At 51.6% G+C, this 27,564-nt stretch overlaps 2 protein-coding genes across 7 annotated transcripts in view; one reads left to right on the top strand and one right to left on the bottom strand.

Annotated features, from left to right (window-relative positions):
* Window positions 1-909: 909 nt before the first annotated feature.
* Window positions 910-24,614, top strand: LOC122380840 (E3 UFM1-protein ligase 1-like). Of its 6 annotated transcripts, none has more exons than XM_043364343.1 (18): window positions 1,667-1,819; window positions 4,835-4,928; window positions 5,297-5,442; window positions 5,900-6,037; window positions 6,397-6,500; window positions 7,140-7,329; window positions 7,662-7,811; window positions 8,432-8,559; window positions 8,933-9,139; window positions 17,044-17,271; window positions 17,462-17,580; window positions 17,911-18,067; window positions 18,309-18,446; window positions 18,674-18,840; window positions 19,234-19,343; window positions 19,582-19,683; window positions 24,164-24,330; window positions 24,450-24,614. In XM_043364343.1, exons 2-17 carry the CDS (start codon window positions 4,852-4,854, stop codon window positions 24,301-24,303), a joined length of 2,301 nt encoding a protein of 766 aa, XP_043220278.1. In that variant the 5' UTR covers window positions 1,667-1,819; window positions 4,835-4,851; the 3' UTR covers window positions 24,304-24,330; window positions 24,450-24,614. The 6 variants fall into 6 exon arrangements, with proteins under 6 accessions (XP_043220275.1, XP_043220274.1, XP_043220278.1 ...); XM_043364338.1 differs by adding an exon at window positions 2,704-2,903 and having other exon boundaries at window positions 1,668-1,819; window positions 24,164-24,614; XM_043364340.1 differs by lacking the exon at window positions 1,667-1,819 and adding an exon at window positions 910-938 and having other exon boundaries at window positions 24,164-24,614.
* A 1,442-nt stretch (window positions 24,615-26,056) lies between these two features.
* Window positions 26,057-27,564, bottom strand: part of LOC122380839 (ankyrin repeat domain-containing protein 6-like) — a 66,376-nt gene continuing 64,868 nt past the window's right edge. Inside the window, exon 11 of the mRNA XM_043364337.1 lies at window positions 26,057-27,460. Coding sequence (XP_043220272.1) covers window positions 26,910-27,460 — 551 coding nt within the window. The 3' untranslated portion in view covers window positions 26,057-26,909. The remainder of the gene's footprint in view (window positions 27,461-27,564) is intronic.

The following is a 27,564-nucleotide window of genomic DNA, read 5'->3' as shown; positions in this document are numbered from 1 at the left end:
TTGGCTGCAAGAACCACGAACGTTAGCGCATCACCACTGGAAAACGTGACAGGTTATCGATTAATTGGCCCTGGATTTGGATAAATAACATGTTAATGATCATATTAGCACACATTTACATTACCATCTATCTCAAGGCTGCCCTTCAGGCGGCTCTAAACTATGGCAATTTCCCTATCTTCAACATGTAAATGCCCTCGGGCGTCCTCGTGGTGACGTAGGCATGGGAGTGCCAGGTTGGTAGGAACTAGACTTCGACGCCCCCTGTGGAAAATGTATCAGCGGTGAGTCCAAGGCCCTATATACCAGGTAGGGTCGTCCGGCGATTCTACCTGATCGTGACGTCAGCTCGTGACGTCATCTGGGGGCAAGTCTTGAAGTCCCGTTTAAGTCCTATGCAAATGGGCGATTTTTGAAGCGCTGTGGAACAAACTCTGCTAAAGCTAGCACAAAACTAAGTGCATCACCGGAAAGCCGAGACATTTTTCTTCGAATTATCTAAGAAGCGTTTTTCACTAAACCCATTAGTTTTTCCAAAAATGCGTAAAAAAGCCCCCATGCCTCCGCAGCCTCCCTTCCGCCGGCCGCCACGCCGCCGCGGTAGTGTAGTGGTTAGGATGCTTGCGCCGTAATCCAAAGATCGTGCGTTCGAATCTAGGCGCGGGTCGTGCTTAAATCGAAAGTGCATACAGAATATGTGTTTTTTTCTTGATAAATCACTTATATTACAGCTAACCGTTCATAAAACTATCGATAACAATTGACTGAAACCCAAAATATAGAATACATTCTAATAAAACAAATTCAAATATGGCGGCCGTTGCGCCAGGCTCCGCCCCCGACTCCGCCCCTTCGTGTGACGTCATCTGTGCACTTGGACACACAGTGAGATAGGGGATGACATGGGCCTGGGTGAGTCGTCGGCGAGAGGGAGCGCGGTAGGGAGCGGCGCGGGGCGGCCGCCGAGCGTTGTTTTTGCGAAGTCGGTTTTATTTCTGTGCGAGTTTAAATACAACAGGGGCCCTCTGCAGTGCGTCGGCTATCTGTCCGTCGGCAATGGTAGCCACTGTAATTTTACCGGTCGTTTTTGTCCAGAAATTTCAAAATTTCGAATTTTTAACGATTAGGTATACCTATGTCATAGCTAGAAGGAAAACTTTGTCACCATCGTATTACTCGCACCATCGCGCGTCGCATGGTGCGTAAAACAAGTGAGTACCGACTGGGAAAAGGCAAAAAGTTGGTTTTGCCCCCCCCCCCCAACCGAAAATCTCTGGCGACGCCCATGTGCTCATGAGAACTTTGTACCTATCCTATGTATTCTGTTTGAGACGTGGTATATTATCGTGTTATGTAAATATTGTCTTGTAGCACACACCATGGCCCAGTGATACTAATACAGCAGTAAATGCATTTGAAATGCACTGAAAAAAAACTGGGTGTTATCTTGGGTGTAACTTGGGTGTAACCAGTAACCATGTTGTAACGCTGTTTACAGGTTTACAGAAGTTTTTAATTTACTATGCATGAGTTAAGACAATTTGCGCTATGTCTTGAAACTTGTGCGTTGTTTCTGTTTCCTTTTTGTTTATTGTTCAGATTAGAATAGAAATCATGTTAGTTTGTTCCAGTCATCTGATCTCATTGGTCGATGAGAGCGTTGTCATGGTAATTTGACGTCACGTACATTCATCAGGTACTAGTAGCTTACAAAAGAACAGCACCAAACATATTTTCTCAGATCGCCATATGGCGAGTGCAGTGTGTCAGGGGAAAGAAATTAAATAAATTGTGGCATCCTAGCGCTACAGGGAAGTAGGTAAGTTCTGTAACAAAGCAAAAGCAGCAAGAGTCAGAAGTCAAAGTCGTGTTTCACCGGATGGTAGCAGCACACTGCTTTTACAAATTACATGTGTCAAGTTGGGTTTCCATTGAGACGTCAACAAGGCACAAGCCCATTTCTCTAACTGGCTGTAACACTACTAGTGTGACCTAGGCCTTGAGTGTGACTTAAGCTCGCGAAGTGGAATAGCAGTGTGCTGCTATCGCCGGTGAAACTGGTGAAACACCACCCTGGTCAGAATCGTCTGACAGAACTTTGGGCATTAGTAGAGCAGACGTCACACCCACACGAAGGTTTTCCAACCAAGGAGAGGCGCTGTAGGTTTGTAGGTTGTAGGGTAGGTTTGTAGGTTGTAGGTTGTAGGTTTGTAGGTTAGGTTAGGTGAGGTTAGGTTAGGTTTGTTTAGGTTTTGTTAGAAAGAAGGGTATTAGTATATATTAGGTCCGAGTGGACAATTGTGACGCTGTTGATACAAATATGTAATAGCAAAAAAATTAGGTTTTAGGTTAGGTTGTAGGTTTTAGGTTGGTAGGTTTGTAGGTTTTAGGTTGTAGGTTTGTAGGTTGTAGGTTTGTAGGTAAATAGGTAAGGTTAGGTCAGGTTTGATTATGTTTTCCTTATATTTCTAGGACATATAAGTATCATTTTTGGATTCAGGATGTCAAATAATATAAGAATATGAAAACTTTATCTTTAAACAGTCACTCGGACTTAATATATACTTTTACCGAAAGAAGTACCTCCAGGCATAGCGCCTCTCCTTGGTTAGAAAACCTTCGTGTGACGTCTGCTCTACTAATACCAAACTTTGTCAGCTGAGAATATATAAGCCTGAGCCCCACCCATACCACACTGCTAAGTTTGTTCACAGTTGGCTGACAGGAAATGCCAGCCATTCAAGGATGGTGCTCCAGAGATGGTTGAGGAGAGCGAGCATTTTCATGCTTTTTTACTACTACCTATCTTCGGTTGCATTACATTTCTGAGGTTTATTTTCTGAGGCTATAGCAACAAGTTACAGGATAGATAATTGGGGTGGTGTTGGCACTTCAAATTATAGGTAGGTACTGTTTTCAGGCTAACTCGCAATTGCACCATGAAAAAAATAACTGCTATTCATGTGAAATATTAAATACAATATGTAAAGAAAACATGGAATTAACAACACTGCCTAACCAGCTTCGCTTTGACTTGCATGCGCTGTTTTCGAGCCATTTTGAATTTCAGTAAACAATAAACATGCTGCTGCCCTCTCCCAGGCCCAGCAGCTGAATTGCCGGCTGTCAGCAGAGGTCTGACGTCACAGTGCGTGAAGTTGTAATACATCATCTATATTTTTTTAAAAATAAATTTAGTCCGAACCTTTTGATGGAAAGGATTCACAAGGACAGAGCCACCGCTAAGCGAAGCTTGTTGCGATGACCCTGCCCTCTACCCTCCGATCGCGTAATTCCGATTCTATGGCAGAATTTAGAGTCCAAAGCCCTGATCGGCGGCCGGCTAGTACTCTTGCCCGCGCTCACATACGTGCACGTTTCCCCGGCAACGGGCTATTGACCAATGAGAAGCGAGAAAAGTGTTACGTCACTGCGATTTTTCATATACCTGTGCCCCCCGGACGTGACGTAGTGTGCTCGCGCGCGTGCAGGGTCTCTGCGATCGAAAAAGACTCAGAGCGCTAGCAGCGCGCCACTCGACGCCGCAATTGTTAAAAGCGGCGTGTTAGTATGCTTTATTATGAATGATGTGTGTAAAAGTGAGTTTTTATGTTGTTTATTTGGAGGAAATGGTTGGAATAAATTAAGTTATTTTTATTTCTGTTGGCTGGAGTTTTTATTCAAAAGATTTCGGTCTATACCATTGATATTTACTGAAAATACCTTCGCTTGAATAAATTGTAGATATTTGGCAACTGAAGTGTTAGGTAAGCCTAAATGATATGTAAAAAGATAAGAGACACCCTGATTATCATTTGAGAAACGAAAATATATGAATTTTCCTTATAAGACTCGCTCAATATGCTACTCCGCGGTTTATGCCCCGAGGGTGTCCGAGGGTTCCCGTTAGTTTGTCGTTGGCGCTCGGCTCGCGCGCGAGCCGACGTCACCGCCTGTGACGTCGGCTCGCGAAATACGTCATACCCTGCACACAAAATAGCCGGCTGCCGAACAGCGCCCAAAGTTTAACGTGCGCACAAAGCCGCGCACGGCCGGTCCCCTCGCTGACTTCGCCTGGCTACGGCCTGCCACCAACCGCAACCATACCTGTCAGGAGGCCCATAAATGTCGAGCGCCCGTCGCGCTTCGAACCCGGACTGTCATAACCGGGAACGCGTGCTCTCACCACGCGGAGTCCAACGCTCTAACCAACTGAGCTACAGGACCGGCATATCTCGACCAATCAGGGTCTTGGATCTCAGCTTAGTGCTGATGGCAGCACAGCTGCCGATTCCAACCAGGGCTAGAGTTGCAAAGAAATCTTAGGTGCTTAAGTTACAGGTTTCCTAATTCCTATTAGGGTTTGCAGAGAGGTGAGTCTGTGATAATGAGAGCCAAATTGCAATTTTTGTAAAAATTTGATTGTGTCAGGCCAAAACTGCTCAGATCAGCTCAGATCATGAAGCTGGTTGAAGGAGCCAAGGGATCATCCTGCATATTTATATCATTTGATTTGGCAGATCTGTCTTAGTCCATTGATGCCTGGTGGTCTTTCTGACTGCTAGGTACTCACTAGCCCAATTTGATTTGGAGTTATTGCCAATAAATAACTTAGGAGACAATATATAATGCCAGACAAGGTAGTCAGGGTCTCAGTTTGCCTATGATTTAGTGCGGTCTCAGTAGTGCTCTTGCTCGTTGGTCGTCCAAAAAGCCTGGTTCTAAGCCAAGGGCTGATACTCACTGAGCATAAAGAGACTGAAATAAAGCTAGCGAATATGCCATTATTATTGTTTCTTTTGTAGTTAACAGCATACCTATTTCTGCATTGCAGGCTGTTCTGCTTAGACAATGGGCTCCGACTGGGATGAAATCAAGCGTCTAGCTGCTGATTTGCAGCGTGCCCAGCTGCTCTCCACAGCACAGAGGTAGGTACCACACTATGACAGAGGTCGGTACCGCAGAGGTACCGACCACTGACCACACCACTGACCACTCTATCATAAAGGCCAGTGCCACACTATCATAAAGGTCAGTCAGTGCCACGCTATCACAGAGATCAGTACTACACTGTCACAACTCACAGAGATCAGTACTACACTGTCACAACTCACAGAGATCAGTGCCACACTGTCACAACTCACAGAGATCAGTGCCACACTAGCACATAGTTCATTACTGCAGAAGTCAGTAGTTAGTAGGTACTCGCTCACACCGTGACATCGGCCGTGTGCAGTCTCGTTCCGCTGTTGCATGTGGCCCGTTTCTGACCCGCGGCACGGCGGCCGGGCCGCAGGCTTTCAGAGCGCAACTGTATCGAGATCGTCACCAAGCTGGTGGAGCTCGGCCTGCTCGATGTGGTGCACACCAGCACCGGAAAGGAGTACATCACGCCCGAGCAGATCTCGCGAGAGATCAGGGACGAGCTGATCGTCAGCGGCGGTAAGGACCAGATCAGGGATGAGCTGATCGTCAGCGGCGGTAAGGACCAGATCACGAGCTGATCGTCAGCGGCGGTAGGACGGGATCACGAGCTGATCGTCAGCGGCGGTAAGGCGGGCTGCTTGTCAGTTATGACTAGGACGGGATCAGGGATGAGCTGATTGTCGGTGAAGGTAAGGATTGAATAGGCGACAGGATAGGTCGGGGGAAGTGAGTGGTCCTGCATCAATACTCCACTTCTGCTGTTGTTAAAATGAGTAACTACCGTCGCTCCCAGACCTTCTCTGTTGCATTTACTCATTGCTTTATGCAGTCGGCTCCAGCCCCCGCCTTTGCTGCTAGTTCAGTGCACTGTCGTCTCCAGCCCCACCCCCCGTCTCAACTGTTACCGAGTACCGTCGTCTCCCGTCCCGCTCCGCTGGCTGGTGTTAAGACGGGCGCCGCCGTGTGTTCAAAGGTCGCATCGGCCTGCCGGAGCTCTCACAGACGCTCAATGTGGACTTTTCCCACGTGGAGGCGCGCGTGCAGAAACTGGTGAACGAGGAGAAGACCATCTTCCTGGTGAATGGATATGTCATCAACAACGTCTACCTAGGTGGGTGGCTGGCTGACGCGCGACCTCTATGTAGATCGGTGGCGGGCTGGCGCGTCCGGATATTACACTTCTGAACTCGCTCACTTGTCTGCCTCTTTGGACGTTTTCAGATATAACTGTTTTGATTGTGGCAGTTGGCAGGCGAATGTGTAATGCTGCATGTCAATGGTACCGCATATCAACGGTCCGTCATCGGAGCGGTTGTGACTGAGGTTGTTCGGTGCTCTATCTAATGTCACTGACTCCTGAACAGCAATCTCTTCCGGTCACTAAACTATAGGCTAAGTCCCACGCGTACAAATACCGTTTAGTCGGAGCTACATACAGCGGCTGATTTTCGCACGGCCGTGTGTCGACAGACTGTATCGCCGAGGAGGTGAATGAGAAGCTGCAGCAGGTCGGCGAGATCTCGATCGGCGCGCTGACCACGCAGTACGACCTGCCGTCCGAGTTTCTCGAGCGGGTGAGTGGCGCCGTCCGGGCTCCTCGAGAGGAGGATGAGAGGCCAGGGACGAGAGAGAGAGAGAGTCGCCTCCGTCAGCCGCGAGTGGCGTCTCACCTCCGTCCGTCTCTCCTCATGGCCCTAGCAGGAGCTGCGGCGCCGGACGGCTGCCGTCCCCAATCACCCTCCCTCTCCTCCCCTCCACCAGGAGCCTTGTTGGAAATATGGCCATTTGCTGGTCCCAGTCGGGTCCAAACGATTTTGTTCTCCTTTACAAATTTACATATACTCCGGCACCTGAAATCTCTTAAATTTTCAGCCTGTGTGATGAAAACTGCTATTATTACGCCTAAACATGCAGTTATAGCATTGAAATAACACATTTTATCAGCTGTCACAGTATGCCAAACATATTATTTTCCTGTTGAGTGTTCTTAAAGCTGGCCGGGTCTCCGGACAGATTTTATTCTCGGGGACCAGGACCAAAATTCGCAATTCCAACACGCAATTCCAACACAGCTTCTGGGCCAGAAGCTGCTGCGGTCCCCCTCCCCCCCCCCCCAGGAGCTGCTGCGCCGCACTCCCCCCCCCTACCCCCAGGAGCTGCGGCGCCGGACGGGCTGCGGCTCCCACTCACCGTCCCCCCTCCCCGTCCCCCAGGAGCTGCTGCGCCGGACGGGCTCCATCATCCGCGGCCAGCCGGACCCGGACGACCGGCGCACGCTCTTCACCGAGGCGTTCGTGGCGCAGAACTGGGCGCGAGTACGCGGCGCCCTGTCGGCCATCACGCGGCCGGTGACGGTGCTGCAGCTGCTGCAGCGGCACAACATCAAGGAGCAGCTCTTCTTCAGTCAGTGCTCCGACACCCACCACCATCTCCGGGGCCCGGGCTGACTTAGTGGCGACTGGAGAGTTATGATGCGCTGCTGATATATCGAGACAGCTTAGGCGGGTGATTTAATTTAACGGGTATGACCAATTTTTTGTCAATATTCAGCGATTAATTGGTATTGTTATCCTTACACTAGCATGCGTATTTCTATAAGTGGGTTTGTTTTCTGAACCACTGCAGCGGTTTTGCTCACCGTGTTGTTTTTTACCGAGCGCGGTGTTTCGACGTGATCAGCTCTGCATCTGCTCCAGGTGTGGTGTGCTGATGCGCCTCCTCTGCTACCTCCCCAGGCGTGGTGAGCGACCTGCTCTCGTCGGGCCGCCTGAAGGGCTCCCTGACCGGCGGCCGGACGGCCGTGCGCGCCGTGTTCATCCCCGAGTGTTACACAAGCGCCCAGAACGCGTTCGTCGACCACCAGTACCGCCAGAACGGCTGCATTGGTTAGTGGGGCAGCTGTAGCTACCATACCTTACCCAAACAATTGCTACCCTTGTCCACCCTGACAGTGCCGCCAGAGCGGCTGTATCGGCCATTGTTTCCGTTATAACTTCATACCTCGACCAAACCGAGTAACATCGGAACGGTTAACTAGATCGTCAGTACGGGAGGTTTGCTCCCGCGTCTTCTTCACCTCATTACATCCTTAGAGTACGAGGCTGTGTCACCTGTGTATCTGACACTGCGGTGTCCTCTCCCAGAGTACGAGGCTCTGTCACCTGTGTATCTGACACTGCGGTGTCCGTCCCCAGAGTACGAGGCTCTGTCACCTGTGTATCTGACACTGCGGTGTCCGTCCCCAGAGTACGAGGCTCTGTCACCTGTGTATCTGACACTGCGGTGTCCTCTCCCAGAGTACGAGGCTCTGTCACCTGTGTATCTGACACTGCGGTGTCCTCTCCCAGAGTACGAGGCTCTGTCACCTGTGTATCTGACACTGCGGTGTCCGTCCCCAGAGTACGAGGCTCTGTCACCTGTGTAAGTGACACAGCGGTGTCCGTCCCCAGAGTACGAGGCTCTGTCACCTGTGTAGTTTAACTGACACAGCGGTTTCCGTCCCCAGAGTACGAGGCTCTGCGCAGGGTCGGCATCACCGACCCAGAGGCGTTCATCAAACGACGCTTCAAGGACGAGCCGCTGCGCTACCTGTCCAACTGCGCCGTGGGCGACACACTGGTCGAACAGGTCAAGGTCAGTGACATACTGACACCAGGGTCGAACAGGTCAAGGTCAGTGACACACTGACACCCTGGTATAATAGGTCAAGGTCAGTGACACAGGATGGGGAGGCCTGTCATTGTCAGCTACACGGGACAATGGCACGGTTGGATCGTTGGCAGTGTGGTACGATGGTGGGTCATCGTCATCTGCTCTGCCTATGGATAGATCCATGATTGCCATCGGTACTCGGCAGGCCGCGCCTCTGCCCGTCCGTGTGCTCCCCTGTGCTCCCCTCACCCGTGTTGTTCGGGTCTGACCCCGCGTTCCCTCAGCCCGCGGTTTCTGACTCCCGCCCGCTGCTGAGGCCGCGGCTCCTAACTCGCTCCCACCGGCGGACCGCCAGGTGTCGCTGGAGGAGGCGGCGCTGGCGGGCAGCTTCGTGGACGTGGTGCCGCTGCTGCCGGCCAGCCTGTCGGCAGAGGACGTCGGCCAGCTGCTGGAGAGCTGCCGCGCCGGCCACGTGTTCGCCGACTCCGTGGTGGTCAGCGAGCGGCTGCTGGACCAGCTGCGCCAGCCGCTCGAGGACGCCATGGCCAGACGCGCCAAACAGGTGGGCTGCCCAGGCCGGCCGGGGCGCCCTCAGTGCAATACCTTACAGTGCAATACAATTGAGAATTGTCACTTGTGGAAATGGTTAAGACCAGTTGTAATAATTAGGTATCATCATTAAATTTGAATTTAAATCAACAACATTTGTACTACATTTAAAATAATCCAAGAACATACACATTAGGGTGGCACTTAAAAATCAATTTTTGATTTTTAATGCGTGCGGGTGGTTTTCCGGTTCCATTCCCGTAAAAAATAAGGGAGGCAAATTTTTATGGGAAAATATTGATGTTTAGAGGTCGCGAATCAAGGTAAAAATTGAGATTTTGGTAGCATATTTCAATATCATTAAAATCGCTTCTGAGTTTCCTATTACGCTATAATCGGATGATAATAAGGCATTTCTTAGTCATTTTCATATTGTTTATTGATATTCCATGCAGCTTCGGCCACGCCAGAACGCTGGTATATGTACTCCACTACTCCAGTTCCTCCTCTTTAGTAGATTATTGGCGCCTCATTGGAGGGAGGGGTATCATGGGCAACGGGCACCCAGATCACTTTGTGTGTAGCCTGGTTAGCAATTGCAGTCGATCTTCGGGTGTCAGGTTAGCGTTTTATGTGATCTTTTCAACGACATGGAGGAAGAACTGGCGCTAATCTTTGTCTTCCATGAGTGCCAGTCCTACATCAGCGCCATACCGCGCCTGGTGAAGTCATTCACCACCCGCAGCTCCCGGACTACACGAGCTGCGGTTTGGTAGCCGCTGTCCTCCCAGTGGCCTTGGTCATTGATGATGAGCCCCGCGTCCAGGTCGTGTATCCTTGAGAGCTTTTTGAACGATGGTGTGAGGAAGCTCGCCAACGTCTCGGTCGCGAGAGCGGCGTTCATAGTGTCCACTAAGGACTTACGGGGCGGGTCCCCTCTCCTACAAGTCTATTGCCCGCACCATGTCTTGATTGAGCCCGAGGGTCGGGGTCTAAAAGCTCCAGAGTCACCAGCCGATCACTCAATTACTACAGGTGACGGCCGAAGACCGGGACTGTCGCCTTCGACAGCTCCTTGTCGGGGTAGGTGCAGAACGAGTTCACGAAGGTCAGGTCCAGAGCCGGCGCAGTGGCAGTAGAGTCCCAGACCAGGCGGCGGCGGCGGCGGCGAACTTGCAGGCAACGAACAGCGCACAGCGTCTGATGACCTGGGCCTCGGCCGCCGTCAGCCGGAGCCGCTCCCTGAAGAGGAAGGCATCCACGGTACGGATGGTCTTTGCCATCCACCTAACTCAGTGGAGTACTCTGAGGCGGAGAAACGGATGCCGTGCTTGGAACTCCACCGAGAGCAGTTACGCAGAGCTCCAGAAGTTTTCGGTAGTCTTCCCGGAGCTAGGCATAGTCCAGCGATGGAAGCGATGGAAGCTTACCAGCAGCTTGTCCCACTCCGGAACGTCGTCGACGGCGAACGCCACCGGTGTGATCCTGTCAATGAAGCATGAACTCCCATCCGCCTTTGAACCTCTTAAACAGCCGGATGTAGAGGCCGCTCGAGATTCTACGGCAGGTGGAGAAGGCCTTCTCTAGGACCAGCTCTTACACGTGGTGCCGGCAGGCCAGCTGGAGGACGGGCCGATCCAGCTTCTGCTCGATAAGGGCAAGGCCCTAAATGATAAGGGCTAAAGTACCGTTCACCAGCGTGCTGTTCGCCGTCGTGGCGTCGAAGCAAAAGGCCGCAGTTTCGCTTCTCCAGTTCCTAGCCTCCCAGCGCTGTGAGCATGGCCTCCTGTGCTTGGATGGAGGGGAGTTTGGGAACGGCGAGGAGCTTGGCCACCCTAATCCCCCCCCCCCATCACCAGGACCTAGAATCGGTCGACGCTCCTTCTCTCGCGGTTCAGGATTCGCGGTTCAGCCGGAGCCGTATCAGAAGTTCCGTGCCGCAGTTGATAACAGGCTCACGTGTTCTTCACACATTACGGTTGGGCAGTTTGGCCCGGTCGAGGCCAGCTCACTGTTGGGGACGTCCACTCGCCCGCATGCGCTTGGGAGTGTGAGTCGACGTTTCTCTCTCATGGTCGCCATCGTCAAAGACGTTCCCTCCGTGTGCGCGCCGCGACGGCCGGGTAAGTCTGTTGCTGGCACTGGCACTATGTAGAGTCGGAAGAAGCGCCCGCGGAAGAGCATCCCGAAAGCACAATAAACCAGCGCAGCTCAATGCCCACTCTCGCCTCTGCTTTCCCCCGCCGGCGATAGGCTGGCTCCAACTTCTTCACATTCTCTTTGACAGAAAAGGAGCATGTCTCAAGAACCGATAGAACTGTGGGGCTCGTCCTCCCTTTGGAACAGGAGAGACCGTTCACTCCTCACACTCATAAGAGGATATGACCTCCACTGTGAGAGAGAAGGCACCGGTCGCAGGCCAAAAACAGGCCTGACATGGGTAAAACAGCCCAGATCAGACCTGTCTTGGCGTGACCTGGACTGGCTACGATCGACCGGAAGTGATGGGATAAGCAATTGTTATACAAATAAAGGTCAAAATACGTCGGATATGACGCTTAATGACCATATATGTCATTCCAAATAGGTTTAAAGTAGTTTCCAAAAAGTTGATTTTTTCCCCCAAAACTGCCAACTTTGACCTCAATTCGCGACCCCTAAATATCAATATTTTTCAAAATTATTTTGCACACATTATTTTTTACGGGAATGGAACCAGAAAACTACCCGCACGCCTAAAAATCGGATAACATAAAATTCACCCTATTGCTAAGTGCCACCCTAATACACATTGCTACTTTTTGTGACCAATTGTAACTCTTTCATGACAGCACTGATGACAATCTTATCAACAAGCTACAGCCACTTTAATTCAATGAACAAACAGTACAGACAGATGCAGTGGCAGCAGGGCACTGCAGATTTTCATTTTGGTCCCATTCTTTCCACGCAACGCCAGTAGGGCTAATGTTAAAATGCCAAAATCTATGGGGGGCACTGTACCCTGGTGCCACCCCCCCCCCCCCCCTGTTCCGCCGCCTATGGACAGATGTTAGGAAATCAAACCTGGAAGCCAGTTAGGTCAGTTTTGTTAAAAATAATCCAGCAATCCACTTCTGCCAGGTATGAAATCCCAATCCAGAATGTTCGTATGAGCTATCATACGAAATTGTGTATGTGCAACACAATTTCGATTTAGTAAGAATAGCAACCAACCTCTAATACTTTCCTAATAAAATTACAAGTTCAAAAATGGCATCAAATTCTTTAGATTACCTACTTTTTTGGCATCGTGCCACGTATGGTGCCATGCTGCATGCTTGCGTTATGAGAGCCTCCCAAAAAAGACAAACGAAATTCACAGCTCACGTTTTGGTAATATTGTTTTATTAAGTCATTATCATTTGACCAATGAAAAATCTTATTTGACTAAAACCGTAATGATTCCAAAAGATTCCCCGAAATAGACCCTTTAAACTAATGACGTAAGATATTGTAATTCTTTTGAAAAGTGAATAAAATAAAGATGCAAGGCGCACACCCGGCTCAGGGCCATGTAATACCGTTTCAGCTTACGTTTACGTCATTAAATTCAACGCTACAAAGATGATATTCACAAACAATCGTATCGTAAAATTATGTGAGGCAGAAAAAAGGAACATTCTTTTGAAAAAAAAACTCCAGACTTTGGAATTTCCAGTTTGATTATTTATTTATTTTAATTATTCTCGAAGGTAGAACGCTTAGCTCATTTGTTATTTGAAATGACGTCACGAGTTCTGTTTGGAAACTGAATAATCATTTTACGGTAGATATCATTATAGAGTTCAGTGGTAGATATCCAAGGCCATTACAATTGATATTTCGCTTCCCATCGCTTCCGCAGGCTGTTGAATATTTTTATACTATTGTTTATATCTCAGTTTATTTTACCAGTATAACGCCTTTTGGGGCGACTAACGGAGCGAGCGAGAGGGTGGGCCTTGCACGTGCGAAATTTCGAGTGGGTACCTCCAACTGACTTGTGCACGGCACATTACTAACCGGCCTCTAGCGATGTGCCAAATTTGAGCACAATCGGCCCAGCCGTTCTCGAGATCTGGGAGCGGCACCCTGCACGTGCGCACGTGCAAAATGGGTCCCAACTGACTTGTGCACGGCACCCTACTAACTGGTGCCTAACCGTGTACCAAATTTGAGCGCAATCGTTCCAGCCGTTCTCGAGATCTGGAAACGACCCCTGCACGTGCGCACGTGCAGCAGCACCCTAACTCTGGCACATGGATATGCAGTGCCTAGTGGGTGCCTACCTGCATTCCAACTTTCAGCGCAATCGGCCAAGTAGTTACCGAGATATTGCAACAATTACAAAACTGACACCTCTTCGTTTTGCACGTGGCACGTGCATAAGGGGTCACCCACATGCATCGGGAATAGTCCAATACTTGGTAGAAGGAATGAAGCTACCCTACAAAAATTACCGCATGTAAATCGGTCAAGTGCTTGCTGAGATATAAGCCTCGCAAAAGCGTGACCACGGCCGGCCGGCCGGCCGCTCATACTCAGAAATTTCCGTTAATCTAAGGAAAGACTACGCTCGCTTCGCTCGCTCCGTAATCAAATATTTCTTTAAATAGATTGAAACTAGGGTTACCCGCGTGCTCCGCAACGCGAAGGGGGGATTTTTTGACCCGTGGGTATTGGGTTGGTCTGTGTCGATTTGGTTGATAGATATCCATTTCGTTCGATTGCTTTTTGACGGCCAAGCATTTTGTAAGAAAACAAAAAGATACATCGCATCGAGGTGCCCGTGTCGTATTATCATGCGTTCTGCTTTAGAATGATTCGAAAACTGGCGCGAAGTCTTTTGAGGGCCATCGATGAATTTCGCTAAAAATGACAATGTAATGGTTTGGAACATTTACATTTTTAAGGATACTGTTGCTAATCATGCAAAAATGAAGAGTGAATATTGGACAGAATTGAATGCTCTATCCAATGGTACCATATTCAATTGCCAAAGGTATCAGGTTATGCAGCAAACCCCGTGTGATTAATAAAGTGGCACAAAATTGACAAACACCATTTTCTCCTGTGATTTGCACCACCTTGATTTGGATCAATTAGCTTTTCACAATTTTTATATGAGAGGCGGTACATTTCTTTTGCAAATAGGCGTTGTTTCAACTCGCTCCATTTAACGGTCACCCAAAAATAAAATTAATTCCAAAATCCGTCCAAAACGTCAATTTTCCACATAAAAGTGCCCTCCCGGTGTACGTGGCGCGTGCCATCCCCTGCACCGCACACCATTCAATAGCCCGTTCGATTCTCTACACGATGCTGTTTTTCCCGTGCCGGTCGGACCCCTGGCCACCAAGATATAGCACCGGGACCGGACCCGTGTCGGCCAAAATTGGCCGTTTTCGCCCGATTTCGCACGCCGATTAATACATGTAAAGTCTATGACGCGAATTTGCACTTTTTGGGCACGCGCCACGCGCTCCCTATCGACCCGATCGAGCCCAGACCCCTCAAAGGCACGTCGCGCATCCTTGATCTATGAGTTGTGCAAATTTCACCGGGCTAGGTGCAACGGTCTGGCCTGTAGTCCACGCAAAGCACCACAAAGTCGGGACCTCGGTAACGGACAGACGCACCCTCCTCAAATAGTAATATAGACAAGCGGCTGCGCCACTTGCTTTGCTGCGTGGTAGGTAAAAATTGCGGCACCAGCCAATTTGCTTTCGAATGGTGTTTGATTCATGTCGATGTGTTGTCTAGAAGCATAGATATGGACGGAAATGTGAAGAGAATTTAAAAAAGAACTGTTCTGAGGGCATTGTTGGATGAAATTTGGGTGATACGGGGTCAATACGGGTCAAAGGGGTCAGCCCCGGTCACTTTGGGTCAGGCCAGGTCACATAGGTCACCTCTCGTCCAGCTGGGATCAGCCCGGGCCACTGTTCAACTTTTGCCTCCACCACTACCCCTTCCCCTACCACTACCCCTACCCCTACCCCTACCACTACCCCTACCACTACCACTACCCCTACCACTACCCCTACCACTACCCCTACCCCTACCACTACCCCTACCCCTACCCCTACCACTACATCTACCCCTACCCCTACCCCTACCACTACTACTACCCATACTCCTACCCCTACCACTACCCCTACCACTACCCCTACCACTACCCCTACCCCTATCTCTACCACTACCCCTACCCCTACCACTACCCCTACCACTACCCCTACCACTACCCCTACCACTACCCCTACCACTACCCCTACCCCTACCCCTACCAATACCGCTGGGTCATGTCAGGTCACTAAAAAAAGAATCATACTTTGAAAGTGCTTCTAGCCCTGCTCATCTTCGTGCCATTCCATTACGCTTAATCGTATTTGTCGGAAATGGCGCATTGTGACAAATGTGGCGCATGGCGTCAAATGCGGCGCATCTGAACCTGTTGGGTGAGTATGCATCCTGGCACCAAATTGCACCCATATCGGACTATATTTGACAAAACTGTGCGATTTGCGACGAAGATGGAGCCTTGGGACAAATGTGACGCATTGCGACAAACGCGGTGCATTTGTAAATTCCTATCACAAACTGTTGCCATTCAACGAAAATCTACACAATCTCTCGCCACTATTTATTCAAATTAAAACTTGCCCATCCGCCAATGCGAGGCACCCGCCGCCGATCGGCATGCATTTAGCTCACAAAGTTTGTCGACCCCGGCTCTCAATGAAGATATATGAACCGATCAAAATTTCATTGGCGTTCTTCCGGCGCCCGCCACGCGCGAACCGTGCACCCCAGCGAGCCGAAACCTAGAAAAGGCGCTGACCCGCTCTGTCACCTATAAGGTGTGCAAATTTCAGCCCCCTACGATATACCGTCTGCCCTGTAGGCCGGCTAAATTGAACCCACTACACGGCGTGGCGGACAAACAGACAGACAGACAGATGGATCCTGTTCAAATAGTAATATAGATACCTTTACCTAACCGAGCCACATGTGTCAGTAATCAGTATCATCTTTTATTGTTTATCAATCAATTGTGTTAGCTGGAAACTGGAAAGCCTCATGGTTGTCTTATGCAAGATTGTCTTTTCAATGTCATTATGTAGATTCCAACATGAATTGTGATGTGGCAGGTACCTAGTAATGTATTGTTCATTAGTCATTACTTTGACTTACCTCTAAGTCTATGTTAATTGTTAATGCAAACTTTTCTGTTGGTATGTGAACAGAACAATCTTCATGTCACTCAATTCTCTCAAGTTGTGACCGTCATGAGCCTCCTTTATTTTGTATTCTGTATAACGTAACTGGATGCCTTTACTAATATGGCCTTTGTATAAGATTGTTTGTTTCTAACCATACTTTGGTATTCATAACTTCTTATGAAAGAAAGTTGTTAACATTTTGAGCACCTTTGAGCTATGATCCCAATGGATCTCACGACAAAATTGGGGAGCCAGATCTATGATCCGAGTGGATCTCTCGACAAAGTTGAAGGGTCAGATCTATGATCCCAGTAGATCTCTCGACAAAATTGAGGGGTTGGATCTATGATCTGAATGGATCTCGGATCGGGATCCATGGGATCGGATCTCAGATCCATTTTTCCGGATCCAAGCACATGTCTGTTGACATGTCTGAGAGCCCTGTCTTCAGATGAAGGTCTCGGTCCGTGTCGTCACTCTGAGCCGTGCCTGGTTGTTTCGGTCCGTGTCACTCTGAGCCGTGCCTGGTTGTCTCGGTCCGTGTCACTCTGAGCCGTGCCTGGTTGTCTGGGTCCGTGTCGTCACTCTGAGCCGTGCCTGGTTGTCTCGGCCCGTGTCGTCACTCTGAGCCGTGCCTGGTTGACTGACGGTCGCCGTCTTTCGGTGCCTCCAGGACATTGGGTCGGGCCGGTACCCGCCCAAGCAGACAACCACCTCGAACCGAATCAGGGACACGGACGACACCAAACGCGACCGAAAGGACGACCGGCGCAAGAAGGCGGCCGGCGGAAAGGCCGGCGGCGGCACCCAGGGCCGCGAGACCAAGACCAAGTCCACCAAGAAGAAGTACATGAAGAAGGGCCACGAGTCCGACTCGGAGGACGAGCGGCCGGCGGCGGAGGTGGGCGAGGGGAGGGAGCCCGCCGGACTGGGGACCGGGATCGGGGGTGGAACCGCCGCCGGAGAGGGATAACGGATGGGAGCTGAACCCGGGGTGCCGCCGCCGGGTGTTCCACTGGGGTGCTGTACCCTGTGGATGGAGGGTGTAGTACCACTGTGTTATTCACTGAGACTGTGTGTCTGCGCCTCAGGACGGCCGCGAGCTGCCGTTCCTCAGCGTGGCCGAGCTGGAGGAGAGTCTGGCCGCCCACCCGGCGCTGGAGGACGCCCCCGAGGAGCTGGCGCCCGACATCGCCCGCTTCCTGTACAGGTGAGCCGGCCGCCGGGCCGGGCCGGGTCACAGTGAAACGACACGGACCTGAGCGGGCTGCTGCAGCTGGTGTCAGTGGCTGTCTCACGGCGGGACGCGGAGTCAGGTGTCCGACCCTGCTCATTTGTCATTGTCGGCGGTCTCCGGGGGTGGGCGATTGTTTGTATCTTCGTAAAGACGAGCATGCCTTCGATCTTTCCCTCGCCGCTGTCGCCGCGACAGGCCTCTGTCCAAGAAATGCCAGTATGTGCGCACTGACGTATCTGACGTATCTGTCCTCTCTATCCTGCCTATAACTGACGCCTCCCCTTACCGTTTTCGCCGCGGCAGGCCTCTGACCAAGAAGTACCAGGAGGTCCTGATGGTGGAACACCAGGCCGTGCTCGCCAACGCCGGCCAGGCCCGGCGCAGGAACTTTGGCGACTTCCAGGACAAGGTGGCCTGCATGGCGCTCAACATTCGGCTCTTCCAGAAGGGCGCCGCCGACGTGAGTTGGGGCGGATGGAAGGAGATGGGAGGGGCGGTTTAGTATCTCTGGAACCGACAGGTCCTTGGTCCGTTGGTAAGTAGTCGGTCATCGTTCCGCTATCAGTTTGTGGTATCTAGCCAATCACTAGCTTCCATCCGTGGTTTCAGTCCGCAATGTTTTGTCACTGGCTGTCTTATGGCACTGTCTCAATCCGGGGTGTCTGATCACCCGCTGTCTCCCGTCACCGTGGCGGTTCCAGTTCGCGCCCGACACGAGTGCCCAGCTGCTGAAGCACCTGCAGCGCACCCTGTGCGCCGAGCTGGTGAACGAGCTGTTCCAGCACGCCGCCGCCGACAACAACGTCCAGTATGACGAGAACAAGGAGCTGTCGGCAGAGGTAAGCGACCGCACCGGCCCGGCGGCCGTGCGGGGGAAGACAGTGGGACCAGTGCCTATGTAACGCTCAAGAGACGGTCCATAGACTCGCCGCCGCGTCAGTGTGGTGCCAGTCGGGATCTGTAGTGGTCCCGTGAGCGGCTGTCGCGCTGTGCGTTGTCCCACCGGTCTGCTCCCCCCGGTCCCCCGGTACCCAGCAGTGGCTGACCCGTCCTCTTCTGTGGCCAGGCCCGAGTGAAGATCCTCAACAAGCTGCCGCAGGACATGGCGCCCGACCTGCTGAAGCTGCACAAGGCGCTGACGGCCGCCGAGCTGAGCGACTTTGACGCGGCGCTCGAGCCGGCGCTGGCCACCTGCGGCGTCATGCTGAAGAAACAGGACCGCAAAAAGGACCGGTGAGCAGGGTGTGCTGGGGGAATAGCAGGGAGACACGCTGGTGTCTCGCTGGGATTGGGAGCCGTGTTGTGGGAAGTGGAGTCCTTGACAGTTGAGCGCACAGACTGGGTGAGGAGCGGTTACAGACCACAATATCAGGTTGGGATTTTCAATAGAAAATCATTTTAAAGAATAGTGATTTTTGCTATTGAAAAGTCCCACCCTTCGGATACATTGAAGGTACGCAGGGTTTTTACGTTAAGTGCCTACCAACCGGAGTGTGGTGTGCTGACTGTGACTGTGTGTCTGTGTGTGCTGACTGTGACTGTGTGTCTGTGTGTGCTGACTGTGTCTGTGTGTCTGTGTGTGCTGACTGTGTCTGTGTCTGTGTCTCTGTCTGTATGTGCTGACAGACAGCAGCAGAGGGCGCACGTTCAGTGTCTCCTGGAGCAGCTGGCCGGCTCGACGGACTCGGCTCTGACGCTACATCTGGCCGCCCTGGTGCTCTACCAAACGTTCACCGGTTAGTGAGTGTACCTCTAACAAAACGTTCGCCAGTTAGTGTGGCACGGCGTTAGTGCCGATGCGGAACACTGCTCACTCTGAGAGGTCTGGACGCCATCTACCGCGGGCGGCGTTGTGGACGCACACTGCGCAGTGACCAGTTTCTGTGAACACAGTGCTGGTCTCTGATCGGACGTATTGCCCGCGCCGACCGCGGGCTGACGTTGGACCTCTCTCCCCTCCGTCTCCGTCCGCAGGGAACATGCTGCACGCCTCTGGGAAGTTTGTGCCGGCCATCGTGTCTCGTCTGACGGACCTGGTGCCCGCCGAGGTGCTGTCCGTGCTACAGGAGTGCCAGGGTAGGTCTCTGCAGGAGTGCCAGGGTGGGTGTCATACCCTCTGCAAGAGTGCCAGGGTGGGTGTCATACTCTCTGCAGGAGTGCCAGGGTAGGTCTCTGCAGGAGTGCCAGGGTAGGTCTCTGCAGGAGTGCCAGGGTAGGTCTCTGCAGGAGTGCCAGGGTAGGTGTCATAGCCTCTGCAGGAGTGCCAGGGTAGGTGTCATACTCTGCAGGAGTGCCAGGGTAGGTGTCATACTCTGCAGGAGTGCCGGGGTAGGTGTCATACTCTATGCAGGAGTGCCAGAGTAGGTGTCATACTCTCTGCAGGAGTGCCAGGGTAGGTGTTATACTCTGCAGGAGTGTCAGGGTATGTCATACTCTCTGCAGGAGTGCCAGGGTAGGTGTCATACTCTCTGCAGGAGTGCCAGGGTAGGTGTCATACTCTCTGCAGGAGTGCCAGGGTAGGTGTCATACTCTCTGCAGGAGTGCCAGGGTTGGTGTCATACTCTCTGCAGGAGTGCCAGGGTAGGTGTTATACTCTGCAGGAGTGTCAGGGTATGTCATACTCTCTGCAGGAGTGCCAGGGTAGGTGTCATACTCTCTGCAGGAGTGCCAGGGTAGGTGTCATACTCTCTGCAGGAGTGCCAGGGTAGGTGTCATACTCTCTGCAGGAGTGCCAGGGTAGGTGTCATACTCTCTGCAGGAGTGCCAGGGTTGGTGTCATGCTCTCTGCAGGAGTGCCAGGGTGGGTCTGTGCAGGAGTGCCAGGGTAGGTGTCATACTCTCTGCAGGAGTGCCAGGGTGGGTGTCATACTCTCTGCAGGAGTGCCAGGGTAGGTGTCATACTCTCTGCAGGAGTGCCAGGGTAGGTGTCATACTCTCTGCAGGAGTGCCAGGGTTGGTGTCGTGCTCTCTGCAGGAGTGCCAGGGTGGGTCTGTGCAGGAGTGCCAGGGTAGGTGTCATACTCTGCAGGAGTGCCAGGGTAGGTGTCATACTCTCTGCAGGAGTGCCAGGGTGCAGTGTCAGAAAAGTGGTTTGGGGATCTAAGTTCGCGGAACAAAATGTTTAGCTGCTCACGGAACAAAAATCATAAAGTAAGGCACTGTAGGGCTAGGGCCACGCGTATTGTTCTAGGTATGCTTTAAGTATACAAGATACTTGCCAGAGTCTCAGTCAGAAACAGCAGCTTCTAGATATAAAATAAGGGTTCAAGGAACGCAGCAGGTTGTGGCCTTACAGCCCAAGTGTTAGACTTATTTGTAATTAGTTAGCAAATCTGGACATGCAGGTAATGGATGACCACTGATGCTCAAAATTATTCATAATGGAAAATATACAAATAATTCTTAAAATTGTGAATGCAGTGAGAAAAATGAATGGGATATAAAAATATACACAACATCCAGAAAATGCTTTTCAAATGACACATTTTCACATGAAACAAAAACTGCTAAGTATATTGAAATACTATTTGAAATACCTTTAAGCAAAATCAAAACATAGCCAAGTGGACTGGTACCTACCTACCTAGATAGTATCAGTATAAATGGCCTTGTACCTACCCATACCTATATTGATATAATGCAAGTTTGACAAATTTGACGCAATCCAGCTTGAAGCAAATAACCAACAAATAACGAACCACAAAGACACAAAAACATGCCAGCACTTAAAGAAAAAAGGTCTTGTGCAAGACAACCCCCAAAAACCATGCCACAAATGATTATATGTAATCAATAATAGATAATTGCCCACGGCCCACGCGCTTGCCCAAACTGAAACGGACGCCTCGCACCTCGAGCCTTGAGAAATGGCGCGGAGGATGACTCGGCGAGGGAAATTAGAGGAAAGGGATTTCCTCTTTACTGGTTTTCAATTTGATAAAAATGATTCAAATTGATGAAAACTTCAAAATAGCATATCATATTTAAAAAGAATCTAAAATAAATGAATATTCGACCTCAATCTGGCTGCTTTATTTCAAATAATATATTAATAAGCAAAGGGATTTTATGCCCTAGACAAACATTACTTCATGTAAAAGTGATATCAGCATATGTCGGTATTATACCTGCAATCGGCATCAACTGGGCAATAATTTTATGCTATGAAAAGCGCCGTCTCTCAACGATTCTAACGGTACCCAATTTTTTATAAATACAAGTCGAGATTGCTTAAACGTTCCAAATTAAATGAGTTGTTCCGTGACGAAACATGGTCACGGCGTTTCAATAAAACTATATGAAAACGTCCATAAAAATATAAAAATTTGACATAGAAACAATCAGAATGGAACAATCTATGATGCTATACCTAATTTGAACCGACTGCAAGCCTACTTCAACCTTTATTCTACCCTTACTTTTGTTCCGTGTCACGGAACAAGAATATGGTAAACTGAGAAATGCACTGCCATTGAAATGCCGTTATGAGGATATGGCAGCCTCACTGAACGGGCAAAAGCGACCGTCTTTTGGGAAATTCGACAAATAATGCGCATCACGGTCAAAAGTAATGTTTATTTTTTTGTGATATCAGTGTTTCCTGCATAAAAATCGTTTCCTGCCCAATAGTGGACGAGAAAGCAGGAAATCGGTAGTTACTGATTTGATGAAAGAATACGCAAAAGGAATGGCAGTGTATCCATAAACGTGGTGTGGATTGTGCATTGTGCAAAGACGTTGTGGTGAGGCTGGGACTGAGGACTTGCCATTCAAGTCGTAGGTATTGGTATGGGTGGTTGTTCGTGGTAATATTGATTTATCGTAAGAAGCATCTAACCTCATTCCGTGCACGTGACATGCAGGTGATCATGGTTGAATTGGATGGTAGGTATCATCCTGTCACGGGCTGATTCTCTTTCGTAAACATCTGATTCTCATTCGTAGACAAACCAGGAGAAATGTGATGGAATGGAAACATTTATTTATTTCACAAACACACTCAATAGCATACATTCAAGGCACGTATACTGGATTCATTCCTTCACGCTTGTTTTAAAACTTGCTGGATAGTTTGACATGGTTTGTCAATACTTCAATCTTGTAAGCACCTCAACTTTGGAAAGTAATGAATGACTGGCATTTTAATTGATCCAATTATGATGATTGCATGGTGAAATTGTGGAGTAACTGCTTCTTATCTGTTTCAATAGTACTTGCAGGATGCTTGCTTGCTGCTTTTGAGATCTGAAAACAGAACAAAGCACAATGTCAAATTTTCGATTAACATGTTTCTTTAGTAAGTTTCCCTTTCAGTCCTGTGATGCCCAGTTGCAGTTGATACTTAGTCAGTGACGGAACAAAAAAAGTGATTATTAGCAGTGAAAAATATCACAGAACAAATCTTCCAAGTTCAAAAAAATTGAGAAACCGGCCACTTTTCTGACACTGCCAGGGTGGGTGTCATACTCTGCAGGAGTGCCAGGGTAGATGTCATACTCTGCAGGAGTGCCAGGGTAGGTGTCATACTCTGCAGGAGTGACAGGGTAGATGTCATACTCTCTGCAGGAGTGTCAGGGCAGGTGTAATACTCTGCAGGAGTGTCAGGGTATGTCATACTCTCTCCAGGAGTGCCAGCGTAGGTCTCTGCAGGAGTGCCAGGGTGGGTCTCTGCAGGAGTGCCGGGGTAGGTGTCATACTTTCCGCTGGAGTGCCAGGGTGAGTCTCTGCAGGAGTGCCAGGGTAGGTCTCTGTAGGAGTGCCAGGGTAGGTCTCTGCAGGAGTGTCAGCGTAGGTGTCGTACTCTGCAGGAGTGCCAGGGTAGGTGTCATACCCTCTGCAGGAGTGCCAGGGTAGGTCTCTGCAGGAGTGCCAGGGTAGGTGTCATACTCTCTGCAGGAGTGCCAGGGTAGGTCTCTGCAGCAGGAGTGCCAGGGTAGGTGTCATACTCTGCAGGAGTGCCATGAGGGTAGGTGTCATGCTCTCTGGAGGAGTGCCAGGGTGGGTCTCTGCAGGAGTACCAAGGTAGGTCTCTGCAGGAGTGCCAGGGTAGGTCTCTGCAGCAGGAGTGCCAGGGTAGGTGTCATACTCTGCAGGAGTGCCATGAGGGTAGGTGTCATGCTCTCTGCAGGAGTGCCAGGGTAGGTCTCTGCAGAAGTGTCAGGGTAGGTGTCATACCCTTTGCAGGAGTGCCAGGGTAGGTCTCTGCAGGAGTGCCAGGGTAGGTGTCATACCCTCTGCAGGAGTGCCAGGGTAGGTCTCTGCAGGAGTGCCAGGGTGGGTGTCATACTCTGCAGGAGTGCCAGGGTAGGTGTCATACTCTCTGCAGGAGTGCCAGGGTGGGTCTCTGCAGGAGTGCCAGGGTGGGTGTCATTGATCACACTGTTTTTGATGTCTCACCTTATTTCTGTCTTCTTTTGTTCCCTCCATCTTCAGTGTTATATCCCACCCACACCCCTATCTCCGCTGTTCTTGCCCTCTTCCCACCAGGTTATGTCCCTCCCTGTCTGACTCAGCACCCACCCACCCCCCCCCCCCCCCGCCCCCGCGTCTCCGTCAGGTCTGGTGATGAAGCAGCTGAAGCTGAAGGAGGCGGACCCGCAGCGGTCAGAGGTGAACCAGCAGCTGGAGCAGGTCATCCCGCGGGTCAAGGAGCTGGCCGCCACCGCGCGAAAGGCCTCCAGCTCGGCTACCGAGTGAGTCGACCGGACTGGGCTGTCCGGACTGGTCCCTGGACCGAACTGGGCTGTCCGGACTGGCTCGGACTTGTCACTGGACCGGACTGGCCGGACTGGACTGGCTCGGACTCATCACTGGACCGGACTGGGCTGTCCGACTCTTGACTGGTCCGGACTGGTCACTGGACCGAACTGGCCGGACTGGACTGGCCGGACTCGTCACTGGACGGAACAGAGCGCGGTACGTTGTTGGATCGTCGGAATATTCTATCTGGTTGTTGGGCAGAAGCCAATGTCTCTGCGTCTACTGCGTAATACATGGTGTCTAAGGGATATTTCCGGATGTGTGGGAGATGACTCCTTAGCACTGTGGGGCGGTTAATTGGTTGAAACGCCTGTCGAATGAAATATCCATGACGATTACATATGTAAGGAGTATGAACGTTAGAATATCACTCCACGCCGGATACAGAAACTTTAATAACATACGCAGCAATAACACCAACTTCACTTGAGACTGCATTGGTAAACACACTAATAACACCTACACCACCACAGTTGGACAATGGACATACACGTGCTAAACTCGAGATGGAGACTACACCGAGTCGTTAGGCAATAACGCGAACTGCAGGAGACTGCACTGATTCACACACCAACAACACCGGGATCTCCGGAGACTGCATTGGTCCACACAACAATAACACCGGGATCTCCGGAGACTGCACTGGTCCACACAACAATAACACCGGAATCTCCGGAGACTGCACTGGTCCACACAACAATAACACCGGGATCTCCGGAGACTGCACTGGTCCACACAACAATAACACCGGGATCTCCGTAGACTGCACTGGTCCACACAACAATAACACCGGGATCTCCGGAGACTGCACTGGTCCACACAACAATAACACCGGGATCTCCGGAGACTGCACTGGTCCACACAACAATAACACCGGGATCTCCGGAGACTGCACTGGGTCACACAACAGTAGCACCAGCTTCACTGGGAGACTGCAGTGGTTCACACAGCAATAACACCAGTATCCTGGAGACTGCACTGGCTCACACAACACAACACTACCACACGGGTATCACTGTAGACTGCACTAGCTCGCACAACAGTGCGAGCTAGTGCAGTGTAGTCTCCAGCACCGCTGGAGACTACACTGGCTCACACAGCAACAGCCCTTCTTTTGTTGGGGACTGCAATGGCTCACATAACAACATTTCTTTTGATATTGCACTGCTTCGCTCAAGCAATAACACAAATTTACAACCCGCGCCGTGCTGGGGGGGGGGGGGGCGTTTCGCCCTTTCGCGTTTTTTTTCGTTTTTTCGCGAATATCTCAGGAGCCGGCCCAGGAGCCGAGTTAGACGGGGGATGGCGTTTTCACGTCCTCCCCCCCCCCCGCCCAAGCACCCACGTAAAACTCAGACCACCAGCATCCGCGGTTAACTGGAGGAGACTGCACTGGCTCACACAGCAATAACACGGGTATCACCGGACAATAACACCAACCCTACTCTACAGACTTCGCTAACTCAGCCAGTGCATGGAGTTATGTTTTCTTCGACGCAGGTCTCTCTAGCCTGATTCTACGTAGATCTTGATGCATTTGGTGAGATGGTGGTCTGGATAGCTCGTGCAGGCCAATCCACCCTGATTTTATTATTTTGTCATTTATTTATTTTATTATTTTTAATTTACGACGCTAATCTTGTCTTCTTACTGTTCAAAGATCCGATCGCCAGGCGAAACACGTCGCGTGTAAATCGACTAGAAACTTTATTATCTAGACAACGATGAGACTCGCGAGCTCAATAACAAGAGCGGCAGGGCTCCACATAAATAGCATTTGTAACGTGAGGCGCCGCGGAACTGGTGCGCACTACCGCGCAGCCCCCGCACGGCTTCGGCCACCCCTTCCAGCACTGGGAGTGGCCCGGTACTCGGTAAACAAACAACACACATCATAGCAGAATGACGGGGCACTGTGCGCGCCTCACACATGATAACACTGATGATTGCATGCGCAGCTGTGTGACGGCGCCTGGACGGAGGTCGAGCGCCGCCGCTCGCCGTGAACATGGACAGGACAGTCTGACAATGGGATGGATGGCACTGGGGCTGGCGCGCTGGCAGATGGCGCAGAGTACAGTGCGGGTACTCTACCGGTCTCTCTCTCCTCACACATCACTCGCTCGCGGGCGCACCGCCGGCGGCTCCGGCCGGTCCCGGTATCTGGGGGGGGGGGGGGGGGGGGGCGGTGGCGTCCCCTCCGGCGGCTCCGGCCGGTCCCGGTATCTGGGGACAGTGGCACTGGCGTCCCCTCCGGCGGCTGTGGCCGGCCCCGGTATCTAGGGACACTGGCGTCCCCTCCGGCCGGTCCCGGTATCTGGGGACGGTGGCGTCCCCTCCGGTGGCTGTGGCCGGTCCGGGACAGTGGCGTCCCCTCCGGCGGCTGTGGCCGGTATCTGGAGGGACAGTGGCGTCCCCTCCGGCGGCTCCGGCCGGTCCCGGTATCGGGTGGCACTGGCGTCCCCTCCGGCGGCTGTGGCCGACGGACGCCGCCAGCGCCGCGCTGCCGGCAGGTCGTTTGTACGCGCCGCTCCACGCTCCGGTCACACCAGGCTGGATTTGATGCCGGGCGGGTCGAGCGTCTGCTCCAGACCGGACATATCCTCGGTGATCCGCGCCAGGTGTGTCTGCAGAGCCTGGATACGCGGCCCCAGAGACAGCCGGCCGGCCGGGTGAGCGCCCGGCGGCCCGCCCGCGCCCCGGTGGAGGTCGTTCGGCGCGGGGTGCAGGCCGTTCGGCGCGGGGTGCAGGCCGTTCGGCGCGGGGTGCAGGCCGTTCGGCGCGGGGTGCAGCCCGTTCTGTCCAGGGTGGATCGCTGTCTGGCCGGGATGGGGTGCTGTTTGTCCCAGATGTAGTCCTGTCTGTCCCGGGTGTAATCCTGTCTGTCCCGGATAGGGTGCTGTCTGGCTCGGGTGCAGCCCTGTCTGTCCCGGCGGCAGTGACAGCGGCGCCGGGTGGTGCGCCAGAGACGGCGACTGCGAGTGCCCCCCGCTCTGATCGGGAGTCACCGTCCGTCCCGAGTGAGACGGAGACGGCTGAGAAGTGTGGTGCAGCTGTGTACTCGGATGGAGATGCGCCTCGTCCTCTGGTACTCCTGACGAAAGATCACACCGGTCAGCTCCAGGCCAATGAGCACTTTCAGTTATACATTGTTTGACATCGTTGATGAACTTAAAGTTTACGTTAAAATGTCAGAGT

Source organism: Amphibalanus amphitrite, unplaced genomic scaffold (assembly GCF_019059575.1).
Source record: "Amphibalanus amphitrite isolate SeventyFive unplaced genomic scaffold, NRLGWU_Aamphi_draft 000108F_arrow, whole genome shotgun sequence".
NCBI lineage: Eukaryota > Metazoa > Arthropoda > Thecostraca > Balanomorpha > Balanidae > Amphibalanus > Amphibalanus amphitrite.
Note: the sequence above shows the minus strand (reverse complement) of the source record. Positions and strands in the feature narration are given on the sequence as shown.

Excerpts from the sequence above, each read along its gene's own strand:
- LOC122380840 (XM_043364340.1), top strand. The coding sequence starts at position 4,852 with ATGGGCTCCGACTGGGATGAAATCAAGCGTCTAGCTGCTGATTTGCAG. Across the intron at positions 17,272-17,461 it reads ACGAGCGGCCGGCGGCGGAG|GACGGCCGCGAGCTGCCGTT; the intron begins GTGGGCGAGGGG and ends TCTGCGCCTCAG. Across the intron at positions 19,684-24,163 it reads CGTGCTACAGGAGTGCCAGG|GTCTGGTGATGAAGCAGCTG; the intron begins GTAGGTCTCTGC and ends CGTCTCCGTCAG.